The 18,093-nt window shown below is 40.4% G+C and overlaps 1 protein-coding gene across 12 annotated transcripts in view; it reads left to right on the top strand.

Annotated features, from left to right (window-relative positions):
• The window catches only part of Ptprt (protein tyrosine phosphatase receptor type T), a 1,083,833-nt gene that overhangs the window by 845,737 nt on the left and 220,003 nt on the right, over positions 1-18,093 (top strand). For all 12 annotated transcript variants that reach the window (XM_021156881.1, XM_021156878.1, XM_021156880.1 and 9 more), the window contains one exon: positions 5,323-5,596. In XM_021156881.1, coding sequence (XP_021012540.1) covers positions 5,323-5,596 — 274 coding nt within the window. The remainder of the gene's footprint in view (positions 1-5,322; positions 5,597-18,093) is intronic.

Raw genomic sequence — 18,093 nt, 5'->3', positions numbered from 1 at the left:
AAGGGAAGGGAAGGGGAAGGGGAAGGGGAAGGGGAAGGGGAAGGGAAAGGGAAAAGGGAAGGGAAAGGGGAAGGGAAAAGGGAAGGGAAAGGGGAAGGGAAAGGGAAAAGGGAAGGGAAAGGGGAAGGGAAAGGGGAAGGGAAAGGGGAAGGGAAAGGGGAAGGGAAAAGGGAAGGGAAAAGGGAAGGGTAAATTATAACACCACCATTGTCCAGGCTCCAGGCTGTTTTCTCAGCATTGAATCACTGTTTCATTTACACCATGTGGATGCTGTTTAAAAGTACCCTGTAGGGCACACTGCTGTTCCCTGTAGATCTATCATGCCCCCGTTCCTATGTTGTGCCAATCTCCCAGGTGCTGTGTGCATTGATGTAATGATTCTCAGGTGTGACCTGCTTTGAAGGGCTGTTATTAGGCACCTAGGGACTCATTGTCTGACCCACATAAATAGTTGGAAAAATCTGAGAATGCCCAGATCTGAAAACAGAATGCATTTGAAGGTTCAAAGACCTTGGCTTGAGATTTTGAGATATTGGGCTGGGACCAGTATTTCAGGATTTCACCTGTTAACATACCCCCAATTGGCTCACCCACTTTTCTCTCCTGTTTCTCTCCCTTACCATTGTATCTTGGAACCATTTCTGTAACACACCATTTGACTTGGAGTCTGTCCCTGGAGTATGAATATGAGCTAACACGTGTCTTTTTCTGGGAGAACGCAGACCAAATTATGCACCTGCCTAAAGTTGGGCAACGTTCACCTGGGAACTGAAGCCTACTTTCCATCTGTTAGCTGAATCAACATCTCGGATGAGTATTACATCTGCCTGTAGGCATCTGCCCCATGTACAGAAAAGAGGCACTAGGATTTTTAATAATAGAAAGTTGACCATGTCTCATCAGAGGAATCGGGTGAGAGATGTGAGGCACTATTCAAACTCTTTGCTTTGGAGGAATGCTGTAGGTTCTGCATGGAAGGAAGGTTTTGGAACCTGGCACAGAGTGGAATGCCCTTGCCTCCAATGGAAGGAGGTGCTAAAGCAGAAAATGCACACTCTCACTGATGTTATAGCAGCTACTTTATAATTAAGATGGAGTTGGGACACAGCATAGTCTTCGGAGCCCTCATGGGGAGAACTCCCAGGCAAGCTATACAAAGACAACACGATAAATGCCCACCTTCTCATTGGGAGAGACAGAAGCCAACATAGTTAGGAAACTGCATGAGTAAATGCACCTTGAACTACTTTAAATTCTTTTTCTCTTAAGACACCAGAATTTTCATATTAAAATGTGCCTACTCCAACAGCCCTGCATAGTTCATCGCAACCACTTCTTCTCCAAGGTTGGAGATAGAACTTTGAGGTAGATCATTTTCATTTAGGTATATGTTTATCATTACCAGAGAAGTTAAAGCACTGTGCTATTGACAGATGTATTTTTAGGAGAACAGTGAGAACCGTTACTATAGGAAAGGGAAGCCCTCACCATCCTCCCGTTCCTCTCCTCCACTACTTCCCTTCTCTATGGGGTCACCATGATGCCCTTTCTGCACTTTTTGTTGAGAGGATGCTGGATGCACAGGCAGACAGATTCATCTAACAGAAAGGCTTATGGGTTTCTGGTGACACTTGCAGTTTATGTCTGAATAGATAAGCTGCAGATGTGGTGGGCCTGTGGGAACTGCTGAATTTGCTCCAATGCAGTAATCCCATTCATATGTGTACCATATGTTGACTACATAGCTTAACTTCCAAAATGCCCTCATTCCCTCCCTCTTTGTGATTTCATATGAGCTGGGATACAAACTAAGCAGTTTAGGCCACCAATGTTTTAAAAAAAAATGCTCAGGTGTCCCTTTGTGCTTTACATTGGTTTATGGGAAAAGAGCATTTTTTTTTTTAAAGGAACTGAACTGTGAAGGGGGTGTGAGCTGCTTTTGCTGAATTGCCACTCACAGATCAGTGAACCTCTCAGGTTTATCCTCATCCCTTCAACCTGATTATCACAGATCAGCTTTGTCAACTCAACCAAACCTAACAGCCAGATGAGGGATGATGAGGCTAAGCCTGTGTAGATGCTGTACTTTCTTCCAACAGCCTTGATCAACGGAATATCCAAAACTCAGCAATGACCTGTTTTCTTAGTTCATCACAGCTACACTCTTGGGGCAATTATGGGCAGTACATGAAGCCAGCCCTGGACTAATCTTGATCCAAACCATCACAGGATGGTAAAGGATAATAGAAAGTGATTCTAAGAGGAAGGTCTATCTCCTGAAGATCTCCAAAGGTTTGGGGGTCTCAAGTGAATAACCAAGGATGATGAAAGGATTCAATGTAGGATAAAAAGATTGGTTAAGAAACCAAGACAAAGATATTATCTTGTGGACATTGTTTTAAAAAAAAAAGAGAGAGAGAGAGAAGAATGGCCAAGTCAATGGTTTTATCTTATGGACATTGATAGAAACAGAGAAGATGAAGAACAGAATGGATCTTAGAGAACAGGGACCCACAGCTCTTTTCACGTCCTATAGGAGTGAGTTAGTTGGATACAGATCAGGATAGGAAGATTGAATAGAAGGCATGTTACCTAAATCCAGTATACAGTATTGTTAGATTCTATTGCTAGGCTCAGAAGGGAACCTGGGAGACGGTAAACTTCCTGTTCTTCTTCCCTTAATGGTCAGAGCCCCTTGACTAAAGGACCCTCCATTAATCAAGCTGTCATTAGCACTCTTAACAGATGCAAAGCTTTACTTAAAGCTGTTGTTACAGGAAGAGCAATGTGGGTCTTGATGATGTTTTGCATTCACCGCTCTACTGTTCACATTTTCTAGGTTCAGGTCGTAGGTTTTTGTGCTGTTTGAAAATGACTAAGTTTACCTGGTAAACATGAGGGTTTTTCATTCAAGAAAGACTCCAGAGATGAGGAGTTTGAATCATCATTCATGCATCAACTGCCTTCAGCTGTCTTTATGGACATAAAGGCTCTCATACACACAGTCATGTGGCACTCTTGTCCCACTATGCATGCTCAGATGTTACTTGCCCAAATACTCACCCACAGTTGTTTTTGTGTTACTTTATTTTTATTAATTATCCATTAATATGGGTATGCATGCTATGTGATGGGGTTTCAAAGGACAGCTCGATGGAGTCAATTTTCTCCTTCCATATTCACATGAGTTCCAGAGCTCAAGTCAGCAGGCATAGTAGCAAGTGTCCTTATCCCCCTGAGTCATCTCATCAGCTCTGGGCATCACTTGCTTCGTGAAACATTCAGGGGCTCCAGGCTCTCATTTGGATATCGTGATGCTCAGCTGCAGCCATGCTTCCTGTAACACTGGCCACATCCACCCCTGTATCATTCATGTGCACTCCGGATTCTCCTTCAAAGGTGCACATAAGACATGCACATGTCCACCAAAGCTTCTTGTCCATCCAAGGATAGCATGCACCCATATGCATTCCCTTTTTATTCACACAAATGATCATTCCTGTGTTCTGAGAAAATCAAGGGATATTTGCCTCATCAATGATGCTACATGTTCTTGAGAGAAAGCTTTTGGGAGGAGTTCCTTTGCAGCCTCTGTTCACCTTAGTACTAATCATCCTGGCCTCTAGATCTTATCATGCTTTGTAATCCAGTGTCCTTGGATGGATAAGCTAACCAGAGGGCTGAGGCCTATGCTACTCAGCTTTCATCAAGTTTATGGCATGTTATGATTAAAAAATGGACCCAACATTGCAATTGCCTCACTAATTAACATACTTTTTACACTCTTTGGGCTCTTGGACTTCTGTCTTCGATCATGCATCTCAGAGTGCAATTGAATCCTTCCAGATAATGTTCAAGAGAAGGACAGAGCATTTCAAGGGATACGGACTTTTTATCCAATTCACAAACTTTTGAGTAACTTTCACAAAGGAAATCATACACTTGGCATATGGTTGATATTCAATAAAGGCTGTCATCTCTGTGCACACGCTGGCACTTCTTCATATGCTTAGTTGAAGGGGATGATATGAGATTACTTGGCAGGCACTCCTGGGAATCACTGTTTACTCTGATTAAAGATTCTGAACCCATCCAGATTTGGCTTCATGCTTGCTTTCAACTTTAATTCAATCCACTTTTATTCATTTCAACAAATATGCATTGATCACTTGCTTAGAGTCAGGCATGCTCCTGGGCACTGTATGTGTGTGATGGGGGAGGGGTAAAGTGATTCAGAGATAACTACACCACAATCTCACTTCTGTTAAGGATACAATCGAGCCAGGCATGTGTCCCATCTTACCCTTTTGCGAAATCAACTAGTCAGTGATGAATGTATTGGGAATAATTTATTCTGGACAGATCTATACAGGCTTCATGGATTAAATATAAGAAAGGCATAGGTATTATTGGAAGTCTGTTATAGGCAGAGGTGGTTAGCATTAGTGGGTGTTTCAAGTAGAAGCAGGACAAGCTGATGATGGAGAGTCAGCCATAAGGACATTTATAAAATAGCTAGGTGTCTGGAGCTGTTGGAATTAGTGATCATTATGACATGATCACCAAAAGGCAAGCTGAAATCCAAGCACAAAAGGTCTCAGCAGTCTATATCGTGTAATTCAGACAAAAGAAAAACTCTAAAAGTGCCTGAAGAGAGATGGTGTTAAGAGATGGTGTTATATGATTGGAAGCAAAATGGATAGATAGAATGATTAGATGAACTAGGAGCAAAGAAAGCAGATGAGTTTAGATGGGAAAGTGCCTGCCATGAGCATTAGCAATGGCAAGAAGGAAACTGTGGCAGGCCGAACACTGCTGAGTCTGGGGCCACAGAGCTTGTTGGTTGTGGCAGAGTGAGATCTAAGTAGGTGAAACCTGAAAATGAGCCAGACTCAGGATCCAGGCATCAGTCAGATGGTGGTCCTATTCTTCATAAAAGTTATAAGGGACATCCCATCTGTAAGGGGCATCAGGTTTATATAGATTTGGGGCTGAGTTTGGATGTGTCTTGTGTGAACTGGCATTGGGATTTTCCCTGTCTAGAGTTCTAATGCCTATCAGTGCCTGGATGCCGGAGGAAGACATTTTAGTTCACCTTATGAATTGTTCCCCTTATCACAGCCCTGAAAATAGGTCTGTAGAAAAATAGGTTTCTACAAAGTAATGAATGGGTTTAAAAGTCTGGAAAGAGAATAAGGATTTTTTTTTCAGACACAAGTGATACCAGTGTCTCCTTCCAGCGGAGTTATATACATACAATGAATGATAATGAGCCTATCTGTACGCAGAGTGATTCATCTGCCTCTCTGCTTTTTTGTCCAGTGTTTACCAGCTGGTTGTCAAGGAGGAGCGACTCCAGAAGTCTCGGAGAGCAGCTGACATCATTGAGTGTTTCTCAGTACCTGTGAGCTACCGGAACGCCTCCAACCTCGATTCTCTACACTACTTTGCTGCTGAGCTGAAGCCCTCCAACCTGCCTGTCACCCAGCCATTTACAGTAGGAGACAACAAGACCTACAATGGCTACTGGAACCCTCCTCTCTCCCCATTGAAGAGCTACAGCATCTACTTCCAGGCCCTCAGTAAAGCAAATGGAGTAAGTAGGTCATTGCTTGGACTTTTCACTTCTCAAGTGCAAATCTTTTACAGCAGAGTTTTATAAACTGAGATCCATGAGCCAAATCCAGCTCTCAGGATTTTTGAGGTTTGGAAATAAGGTTTGTTTGTGTTTGCTTTCTTTTTATTATTTTGTTCAATTTTTAGCTTTCATTTGGTTTTATTTTACAGCCACTATTCCTCTTGGTTTGTATATGACTGCTGGCTGCTTTGATGTTTAAGAATAAAGTTGGGGAGTTATAATATAGAAGCTATATGTCATGAGGCCTAAAAGCTCTTATTTATATGACTTCTATGGAGAATTTTTGTAACTTTGTATTAGAGTATGGAAAAATCACTTGAGAAAAATCACTTGAGAAACACTTGAGAAAAATCACATGGCCTGCATTGTAATTCCTGTGTCTGTAGTTCTGATGCCTATCAGTGCCCGGATACAAGGGAGATATTTTAGCTCACCATATGAATTGTTCCCCTTATCACAGCCCTGAATCACATTCAAAAACTTATTTTTTTTAATCTTAGAAAAAAACCAAAGAAACTGTTTATGTCAAATACTCCGCTATTTCCTTGGTTTATAGTTGTATCCATCAGCATCACACATTCACAAGGCTGGAAAAATTCACAAAGGCCATCCATCACCTTCCCATTCGTGCTCACCCACCCTAATACAATATTCTTTGGTTACTATTACCACATTAAGTCAAAGTTTTTCAGAGTTTATTTTTGAATGCCTTTAATGACAGAGAACTTACTTTGCTGATGCAAGGGGTAGCAATATGGGGATTGATACTCTAAGGACACTTTGCAATGTAATTATTTAATATTTCTTTGGTGGTAGCTTCTTCCCAGTGTTCTTCAATTATACTTTTTAGGGGTTTATAGAACCAACACAATACCCTTTAAGGTATTAGTTTCTATTGCATGCAATCCTTACCACGATCCACTTACACTCTCTTAAGTGACACCCATTGGATCATCTTATCTGATAATACTTCATATAAGTTACAATTTTCCTTTTCAGGGGGCCTTCATTTAACATATTCCAGCTTCCATAATTTATTCATCAAGCATATAATGACCACTATCGTGTCCACATTCCTGTGGTTTATATTGTGGTTAGTAGGAGCCCTTCAAGAGAGTATAGATCTGTGAGGAAGCCTGAAGCATGCTGTATCATGCAGTGTCCCTACAGAAGCTACATGCTCAAAGCAAACAAGCACTGAGACCAAAGCAAGATCGGTGGCATGTGTATAGAACAGTTCAGTCTGTCAGTGCCCATCACTGCCTGGGAAAAAACCCTGGACGGTGGAACTAATTAACATTTAGAGTGTCTACATGCCCATTTAAGTTCCTCTTTGATATTTCAGTTCTGCATTTATTACTTGTTCAAGCAACACTTCTCACTGAGAGTATAAAGCTACAAAGAGAGGCTGCCAGACTGCCTTCCACCTGTCCATCTGGTCTCCACTCTGTGCAAAGCACTCTGATGTATTGAGCATGAAGACATAAACATGGACCAAAGCATCTGGGGGCCCTTCTTGCTTTCAGATCTCTAAATCCCATGCTGGCCTGTGCAGGGCTTTAGCACAGCTCTCTGATAAGATGTGGTTCTCTCTACTCTCAGCACATAGGGATGGATATGGTTATATTTCCAGTCTGCTAATGAGGATGAGAGCCTATGCCCCAGTCTTAAGTTTCCACATCCCCACACAGATACTACTCGGGGAGCTAGCTACACATCAAGACTACTGGAGACTAATTATCCCAGGTGTTTTTCTAACCCAAGAATTATAGGATTTGAAAGGAATGTCAGGTGATATGGAACATCCAATCCAATGGATGATTTTCTTCCCAAAGATTATAGCAGAACCCCTTCTCTGGAAGATACAGGGTTTTGACACACAGGAAAAGCAAGTCAGGTGTTCAAGCTGCATTTGCCTTTGAGGCAGCTCCAAGAGGAACAAAGCCATGAACTGCCTGTACCTTCCACCCCACATCATCTGTTCTACCATTGTGGAATTATGATTTCCAGCAAAGATAAACAGCATGAAGAGTATTGGGTACATGCTTATGCAGGGTTGTCTGAGGGTGCAATTGTTCTCACAAAAACAGAGAAAGGAAAAGCAGTTAGATGTGGGCACTCAGAATGAGTTTTTCTGGCAAAGAGAAGGGTACACATCACTTAAAATTACTGTCTTTAGTATTAAGTTGTACTGGAAAAAGAAATGAGCACAAAGGTCATAGGATCAGAGCAGCTATTCCTACTCTAATCTCTGTCTGGCACCTACCCTATTCTATGTATCATGGCGGCCAGGAGGGCTCTGGAGAATGATCAGCCACATGCTCCAACCTACAATATTCACTATTCTTGAGGAGATACATCAGGAAGGATGCTCCTTGCTACACAGCACCATCTCCATGCCCTGATTCCCATAAATCATTCAAAGAACAATTGAATGAGCAATGAATCAAAACAAAGAAACCAAGACTAGAGAAGAATAGAATAAAAGACACACAATGAGCAGGAAACTAATTAGACATTGCATTAATGCTAAGTAATCATTCCAAAACCACTTTACAAAACAGAAAGTTAATGTAAAAAACAATTACTTAAAGAGGAGGCACACAATGTAAAAATTAACAATTGTGACCTGGGTCCAAAATTCACTCTCATGTCAGCAAGAAACTAGGAATGAACTGGAGACTGAAGTTTGTAAACCCAAATTCCTAATTTTCTCCTGCAAGACAAGAGCAAATAAGTAACCATCATTTTACTCTAGACACTGGGAATCTTTGAAGTATACTTCCTAAACACATGTGTAGCCATCTAATAACAGAAAATAAAATATTAACAATATACAAAGAAACACAGGGAAAACAAAGGATATTACAGAGAAACATAAAAATCAGCAACTTGAATGGAAGAAGAAAACATTAGGCTTGGTGGTGCAAAGATAAAATAGTGTTATTCAGTCATAAAATGAGACAACGGCTTTGGCAAAATGGAAAATAGAATCCAGTGAATTGCATCATTGCAAAGTTTAATGCCAAAGATGCTTCACAGCCCATTGAGACTAAAGCAAATTGAGAGAGAGGGATAGATATTCATGTGAAAGAAAATGGGTATGGACCAGATTGAAAACTACCAGTCAATATCATTCCCTGCCCCCAATCCTATTAGCAAGCTTTATTCAGGACAAGCTGAGAAAATTTAGAATCCAGGAATCTTCTTTTTTTTTTTTTTGTGAATATTAGATCGGCTTATCCACTTAGCGGGTAAATTCAGTCTTTAAAATCAGACTGCCTGCATACAAAATCCTGGTGGCTGTGTGACTTTAATTAATCCATTAAAAACATTAGATACAGTTGATCAATTAAAAGAACAGCTATCAAACACACACTATCTGTCACAAAGGCAAAAAAAAAAAAATCTGGAAAACTACAGTGAGCAGACAGAACTTTTTGTCTGCATAATACTTGCATTCTGGTGGGGAAGAAACCAAAGTAAATAAGGGAAATGATGAAGTATTGTTGTAGTCGTGTGGACTTATTAAGTGCTGACTCTATAGCATGAAGGTAGAGACAGTTTGAAAGCTTTATAGTGATTATGAGTAGTGTGTTTTCCCAACCCCATGAATGCCATAGAAAATTTGAACTTTACATTCACAACAAGATTTTTAGAGCCTCTCCAGGTGTTTGTATGTAGTTTGAGTTATCTACTGGTACTTAAGTTGAAATTTTCGCCTAATTATTGATCTTGTGTTTGCCCTTTGGTGTTCTTGCAGACAGCAAAGCAGCCCAGTAGGTGAAGCGCTGTCCTTGGTGCTGGAGAGGAGTCAGTGCCTACAGTTAGAAGTCAGTCCATATTGTAACCATATGTTTGGAATATAGCTCTATAATGGCATTTTAGAGTTGGATAGAATTTCAAGTGTCATATAATCTAGACCAAAAGAAGAAGAGAGGAAAGAAATATCTAATGAAACATTCTCAGCAGGGTATCCCCAGGATTACTGCAATTCTATGGAGTGAAAGTTAGTGGATTCCTTATGGGGCAGGTAAAATGATTAGAACTTTTTTCTTACATAACAGCCAGTTATTTCCTCCTACTTCTCAGCTCCTAGTCACTTTGATTGCCTTGAGAAAAACCAATCTTTTTCTATCAAACTTTCAGAGGAGGTAATGTGTAGTACCCACTACCCACTTGGCCAGCCACCCACTTTCCTTAGTGTGTCACATACAGCTCCTCTGATCCCTATGTCTCTTTTATCACACATTTTTGTTTTATAATGTTAGACTTTCTTTCAACAACTTCTTAAAAAGAGGCTTTCCCAACCAATACAGTCTCAATCACTTTTAACTACTTCTATCTTGAATGTCTCCTAAGAACTTATCAAATATTTCAAGATGGTTTTGCCCTTTAAAGTCTTGACACAATACCCTTTCTCTCTTTTACTGACTGTTGAACTAAATACTTCTAGATATTAGGCTTTGTTTTCAATGTCCTGTCTTCTAGGAATTGTTCTGAATGCACCTAGAAGCCTGTACTAATAATACCTGGTTAGCATCTTATTTTCTTTTATAACACCAGATATTTAAAAATTACATATATTTTTGTATACTGCATGCTTTTTCCCATTTTACTTAAAGCACTCAGCGTGAGGAACCCTGTCTCAGATTTTGTGGCTATTACTGCTGCTGTTTCTCTTTGATTCATTTGTTCTCATGTTTTGGGATGTTGTTTGGAATTTTTGTGCTGTATTTCCCAGACTATGTTTAATCTTAAACCTAGAGTAGACACTCAAAGTCATTTAATTATTGGATTAATTGATATAGTATGAATTACTCCTTTATGTATGTGAGTCTCAGTTTCAACACATTTATGAGTTGAATTATTAATTCATCCTTAATATTTATTTCATTGGATACATAAAAATATCTTGATAATAAAAGCCATGTAACGTTATGTCACTAGAGTCTGAATTTCCATTTGCTCTAAAGTGAAAGTTGGGGTTCTAAGCCATTTAGTCATGGGCAGATGAACCCTAAAGGAATTTGCTCCCACTCTGGTAGTTAGACTTTCTACCCAGATGTCTCCTTTCCCAAGCTCCACAAACCTGGACAGCCTTGATTTCCTTCAGCCCCTCCTAAGAACACCCAGTATAGCTTTCTCCGTGATAAACAGCAGGTGGGTACCACTTTACATTGTTTTCCCCCACTGTTCTCAGAATGAGTGCTGCTGAATCTATGATTCTCTGCATCCCCACCACCATTATCCATGATTGTGAAGTTGAAAGGACCATAATTAAGGGTTGGATGCAAAACAAATGTGACAAATTCATGCAAATATCTATTAGAAGCCATGTTGGGTTGGGTGATGCTGGTATGCTTGTTGTTTACTTAAAGAGAAAACTCTTTCCTTGCCTTTTCCTTTCTACCATGGGGGGGGGGTACATTTAACCTGAATGACATCTCTACAGAATGCTGCTGAGCTAAGTAAGAAAAGCAGGAGGCAGGAGAGTGGATGTTCTCTCTCTCTCTCTTTTCTCTCTTCCAGCTCTTGAACTCAATTGCCTCTTGAGAACAGTGGGAAGGCAGGTGCTATGTTGAATGGATCACCGTGTTTGTGATATAAGCACGTTAAAATAGCAGGGATCACTGATGTAGGGCTGGGTTAGAGGGAAAATGTATGCCTCCAAATGAATTGAGAGACTGTATGTAGTTCTACCCAAGCAATGTGAAAAGAATGTTTGCATGTCCTTGTGTTTTCTGAGCCTTGGTGGGGTAGAAGGCACTGAGTTTTGAACATTAGGCAGATTTGGCTTTGAATTATGGCTCTTTTTAACTATCTAGAGATATGTTGTATGATAGGTGATCTACATTTCGATACGTTGGTGGAGAGGAAATGATACAAGGTACATTTAAGCCATCATGTAGCATCATAGGTGTCATGTTTATTCTTTTCCCTTTCGTTGTTTCTTCTTTCCTGAGGCAGGAGCCCAGGTAGGTAGAACATCTTCCTCTAGTGTATCCCAGTCTGTCTGGGAGCCTCTACCTAGAAGCATCCCTTCTTAACTCTAAATAACCCCTGGACTCTTGTTTGCATCCAGGTGTTTCTCTGGACTAACACATGGCCTGTTCCAGGTTTCAGTCTTATTTTATCTTCTCATTCTTTATTCATAGTTTCCATCCTGATATCAAACTCAGTAAACAGTTTATTTTATTGTCTGTTAGTTTTATGCCTCATATTCGGATCCTTAGTTGTTAATTATCAAAATTTCATATAGAAAATCAGAGATGGGCCGTGGCATGAGCAAGACCCAAGTTCAACTCTGTGGCAGCCCTTTGGAAGTTAAACAGGCACCAACCATTTGGAATATAGGTTGATAGCAGAACACTGAAAATCATCAGTCTGATACAGGGCCCTCTCTGGCACACGTCTGTTTCCAGAGTCTGTGCTTCCCAGTTTGCCTGCCAAAGCTTTCTTCTAGATCTGAATAGATTCTGTTTACTGGGACTCCCCCTACCTTCTCAGGCATTTCTACCTCCAAGGCTCCTTTCTGTCCTTTGAGCTTTATCACATGCTCTTAAGAGCTCTCAACTTCTGTTAGTGCCCTTCTGGGGGCTCCAACATCTCTCCTCAGGTAAGAAGAAAATTCCCTGAGTGTCACCTTGTACAAATACCAAGATGAGTTCTCCCAGGTTGCTAATTTATTTTCATATTCACTTACAGTTCCTACAGATTTTATTATCATGAGGCCTGAGGGAGTACGAGCTTTTTCTTTCCCATGCAAATATACTTTAAATTCATTTGGAGGAGGAGATGAAGGTTACCCAAATGTTGACAGCTGATAATCTTGTCAGCTGTGCCTCCGGGCTTCAGTGCTCAGACCCATCATCCAATCTGTCTTAAGGAAATTGCAGTCAAAGCTTCCATGAGGTAAGGTCTATACTTCCATTGGGTTCTACAAAGGAGGAGAATTGGGAAACCTGGCCTAGCTGTCCCTTTAATTAATGCAATAGTAGAAAAAAAGCTTTGGGCTTGGAAAAAAATGAATTCCTGCCTTTAAGAACTTGGTTGTATCATTTGTTATCTATATAAGTGAGAATTTAAATGGCAAAGCTGGATCTTCTCATGTGTCAACTGGAATGAGATGTACTCTCCTTGACTCATTGGGGTTTATGAAGGAGGTAATCAATAGTAATAATTCTTTGCGAATGCTCAAGGATCTTTCAAATCAAGATACAGATACAATTTGAAACTATATTCAGTATATGTGTGGTTGTGTGGATTCAGCATATGTCCATATAAAATTAACATTTTAAGGCTAGCAAAATAGTTCAGTGGCTAATGGTGCCTGTCACCAAGTCTGATAAACTGAATACAATTCCCAAGATACACAAAATTTAAAAAAATTGAAAATAAATAATTAGATATTTTACTTAATTGTTCAAAACAACCGATAAGTGGTATTATTCATGTTTGTGTTTATTCTTTGAGAATTGTGTACAGTAAATTTTTATCATTTTTTTCCTCTTTCCAACTCCTCCCAAGTCTTGCCCCTCCCTGTATATATGCATACACACATATATAAATGGGCATATATATATTCACAATCTTAGAAACTTTAAGTTATATTAAGAATCTTATAACAGAAGAAAGAAAATCATTGAGCCCTAAGTCTAGTGTAAGGAGTTAATGAATCGTCTTTACCGCTTAAGTTCATGGGAAGCCGGGGCAATGAGCCTTCTGTGGTGAGCTCACACAGTTCTTCTTATATGATAGAAGCAAGCATGCATGCTTTTCATAAAATATATTAAGGGGGATTTTTACATATATACCTACATAAAGACCTGGAGGAAGAGACACTGGATGGCATCATAAGACTTTTTTTTTTTTTTTGCTTGCTTGCTTGCTTTTTCCTTCCTTTTTTTTTTCTCAAACACTCAATTAGTTTTTTTCTATATCAATTCTACAAAGTCTGAGGTTACAGTATTAGAATTTAATGGAGCCATTTGCACTCAAAGATTCTGTTTCTTGCTCTATAAAATGGCATTCATTCTACTAATTAATGCTATTAAATAAGATTAATGGATTTCTAGGTTTGTCTCTTTTCAGAATTTTTGATGAATATTCTGAGCATGGGCTTGCATAGATGGCCTGCAACTGGCTATGTGACCTTAGGAAATGACATATACACTCTGGTTGTCTTGTATAGAAACTATTGTCGTTCCTGGTATCAGCTCAAAGAGAGTGTTTGTAGATCTTAAACAGCATCCATGAAGAATACTGTTGGCACCCTGGCATGCATGACTTACTGCCAGGCATCATTATTTGGCTGACATAGATGTCATGTGAGAGACAGAAGGGAGAGGTGCTCTAACACAAAACCATACAAAAAATCTGTGGGACATTTCAGTTTTAAAACTCACCAATCAAATTTGAATAGATTGTGGACATGATGAGAGTATTCAGGAAGAATAAACAAAACCAAGCAGGGCCCAGGATGTACAAACATATCCTGGGGACATCAGATTCAAGAATAGGAAAGAAGATGGGAGATTGCAAATGAAAGATGGTTTACTGTGTTTAGAGAATAATGGGGCCTGGGGACAAATCTTTTGCAGTCCCTTCTAGAGACTGAACATTTTATAACATGGCTTTCACCTTTGCAAACTCAAAATTTAATTTATTAGGTAACAGAGTAAAAAGATTGAAATGAAGCAAACCTGTAAGAAGTTAACAACAGATAAGAGGGGGTTTTTGTGTTTGTGTTTATTCTTGGAGAATTGCATATAATAAGTTTTTATTCATTTTATTTCCTTTCCCCAATCCTCCTAGATCTTGCCATTCCCTTTTCACCCAAATTTAAGTTCTTTCTAAGAGAGGGAGAGGGGAAGGGGGAGGGGATGAGAATGGGAAGGGAAAGGAAGAGAAGGAAAGGGAAGGGAAAGGAAGGGAAGGGGAGGGAAGATCAAGGTGGGTGTGGTAGTTTGTGCCAGTAAGTAGAGAGAGAGAGAGAGAGAGAGAGAGAGAGAGAGAGAGAGAGAGAGCCATAATCCATGGAGTCCATTTTGTGGCCACTTACTCCTGAGCATGGACTCTGCCCCAGAATATGATCACTCCTTTGAAGAAAATTGATTTCCCCTCCCAGCAGGTATAGCTTATTGGCTAGGGGTAGGACTTTGTTTTCATTTAATATCCTCTGTGCTGTGAGTTTGTCTGGCAAGAACTTGTGGAGGTCTTATGCATGCTGTCACAGTCTCTGCAAGTCCATATGTACATCTGCTCTGCTGTGTCTAGAAAACACTATTTTGTTAAAGTTGCCCACCACCTCTTGTTCTTTTACACTTCTTCCATATAAATCCTTGACTCTAGAGGAGAGGAGTATGATAAATGCACCTGTCTTGTCCTGAGAACTCCTAAATCCCTTGATTTCTGTATGTTGCCCAGTTGTGGAACCTGTGTTTACTATATTCTACTGCAAGGTGAAGCTTCTCTGATGACGCTTGAATGATGTACTGACCTCTGTGTATAGCAGCATGCCATTAGGAGTCAGTTTACTGCTCTGTTCACTTAATATATATTAATATATATATGTATATATATATAATATACACACACATATATATACATATATAAATATGTGTGTATGTGTGTGTATGTGATAAATGTGGTCTGCTGTTCTATCATCATAAAATTTCACCCTCACTTTTTCTTTGCTCAGTGAAGTTCATGCTGCCCAAGGCATTTCAGAACCCATTCCTTGTCTAATCATTACCAATGTGCTTTGCTTTAAACTTCTCTGTAATCCACGTTTTCTCAGCTCCCATGCCACCATTAAATCTCAGATATCCTTATGTCTCAACTGGACAACTTTAACAAATTTCTACTTTTTAAAATTCCCACCATCATGATTTCTTACCTCAAAACCATCCTCGAACCACAGCCAGTACAACGTGATGCTGTATCTTTTATTTTTAGTATTATTTTATTAGATATTTTCTTTATATAAATTTCAAATGCTATCCCAAAATTTCCCTATACCCTCCCCCCACCCTGCTCCCCTACCCACCCACTCCTGCTTTTTGGCCCTGGCATTCCCTTGTACTGGGGCATATAAAGTTTGCAAGACCAAGGGGCCTCTCTTCCCAGTGATGGCCAACTAGGCCATCTTCTGCTATATATGCAGCTAGAGATACGAGCTCTGGGGGTACTGGTTAGTTCATATTGTTGTTCCACCTATAGGGTTGCAGACCCCTTCAACTCCTTGGGTGCTTTCTCTAGCTTCTCCATTGGGGCCCTGTGTTCCACCTTATAGATGACTGTGAGCATCCACTTCTGTATTTGCCAGGCACTGGCATAGCCTCATTATGAGACAGCTATAACAGGGCCCCTTCAGCAAAATCTTTCTGGCATATACAATAGTGTCTGGGTTTGGTGGCTGATTACGGGATGGATTCCCGGGTGGGGTAGTTTCTGGATAGTCCATCCTTTTGTCTTAGCTCCAAACTTTGTCTCTGCATCTTTATTTCCCGTGAGCAAGATCCGAGTCTGAGAAGCCACATATTCCAGAATCAAAAGGCTGAGATCTTGATTCGACAAAGGCCCTTACAAAGCTTCAGGATGTCCTGTGTGGTTAGGGCTCTCTTCACTCTGCGTCTAGGTTCTTTAAAGTGGCTTTGTAGAGAAACATTACTGGAGTGAAGTCACAAGGCATCCCATAAAGTTGCCCCACATCCCCCATGTCCCCCACGTCCCCCACGTCATACTTCTTTTTTCTCTTTCTCCTAGAAGACATTGCCAAGCTTGCTCCCCTGTGCTGTCTTAAAACACCTGCTGGCCTTGCAGTTAACATCCAAAACTAATGAGAAGCTGTACTAATAACAATTATCATAATAAATTGGCCTTTGATTACATCTGTCACCTGAGAATTTCAAAGACTTTACAAACATCAATTAGTGATTCCAGCTCCCCGGATTGCCTCCAGAGAGAGGGGATCAGTAAGGTCAAGTATATGGTTTGTGGGGAAACATGAAGGGCAGCTCCAGCTTACACTGATTCAGATAGAGGGGATTGCTGGCTCTTGATGGAAAACTTAAGCCTCTCTCCATGATGCCCAACGGAAGCACACTTCTGACATCACAATTAGGGGAGAAAATTTATAGCCGATACATAGCCCTGAGCTCTTATTGTTGAGGAAGGGGAAGCATGAACTATAGCCTCAAAAGACAGCTTATAGATTTCCCAGTTCCCTTCTTGTGGGAGAAAAAAAACAGTGACTTTAATCCAGCTTCCCCTACTCCCACCCCATACAGAGGTTTGCTCTGAAAATTGTGTCTCCCTTTGTCTTATAAAGGACCCCGCTGTTAGGGGAGTTTGATGATGATGACGATGATGATGACAACAATTGTTTACTATGGGCTTTCTCTGTCAGTGGGTGATGAAGGAGATACAGCCCTGTCCACAGGGAGCTCATAGTCCAGTAGAGAAGACAGAAGTGAAAACAAATGTGTGCAATAAACTGTTTCAGGAATCACTTCAGAAGGCCCGGTATATGCCTTGGAGGTGGACAGGAACTGTTGCAGAGAGAGCAATGTTTGAATTTACCATGAAGTCCAAGTGGCTCTTTCCTAGGCAGGAAATGGGGTAGAAGGAGGTGTATCATAAGCATACAACATATGGACCAAAGGCCATAGATGGAAGGACTCACTGCTACACTTGTGAGACTTAGTGAGGTTGTCTGTGGGACTTGGGGAGATGGCAAGGGACAGTTGGAGACTACATAATGGGAGCCTTGCCTACCATGCTAAAATCCATGTTTTTTTTTATGATGAAAATAGGAAATCTTTGTAAGTATACTGAGATAATCTCAGCATTAACATGTTACAATCATATAGGTACGTGTGTAGCCCTCTTCCAGGCACATGTATATACAAACTCTGTTTATCATGGTGAGATGTGCAGAGGGCATGTTCTCATTCCACAGATGCTACCGTTTTCATGAAGAACGTTTTAAGAAATTTATCAAGGTCACTCACCCAATGAGGCAAAAATAGAATTCGAATGCCAGTTTTTGGTGGCATGGTTAGTATGTTTAGGCATGATACCACTAATGACAGGGATATAAATGTCTCCCATTTTCACAGCCTTTACATTCTAGTGGGGACCTTGGAAGGTGACATCCATTCAGTATACAAATAGATAATTTTAGGTGGTGATGTCTAAGAAATACAAAGGAAATACTAAGTGATATACTAACTGAATCTTCCAAAATGGAATGAGTAAATCTAACAAGGTAGAGTCTTTGCTATTGTAAGTTTGCAGACTGAGCACTGGGTCCTTTGGGTCCATAAGGACTGTTGTCTTCTACCCTAATGTCAAACTAATATGAACATGACAGCTGAGGACTCTTTCCTTTAAATCAATCTCTCTCTCTCTCTCTCTCTCTCTCTCTCTCTCTCTCTCTCTCTCTCTCT

Source organism: Mus caroli, chromosome 2 (assembly GCF_900094665.2).
Source record: "Mus caroli chromosome 2, CAROLI_EIJ_v1.1, whole genome shotgun sequence".
Classification (NCBI taxonomy): Eukaryota; Metazoa; Chordata; class Mammalia; order Rodentia; family Muridae; genus Mus; species Mus caroli.
This window is presented reverse-complemented; position numbering and strand designations above follow the sequence as displayed.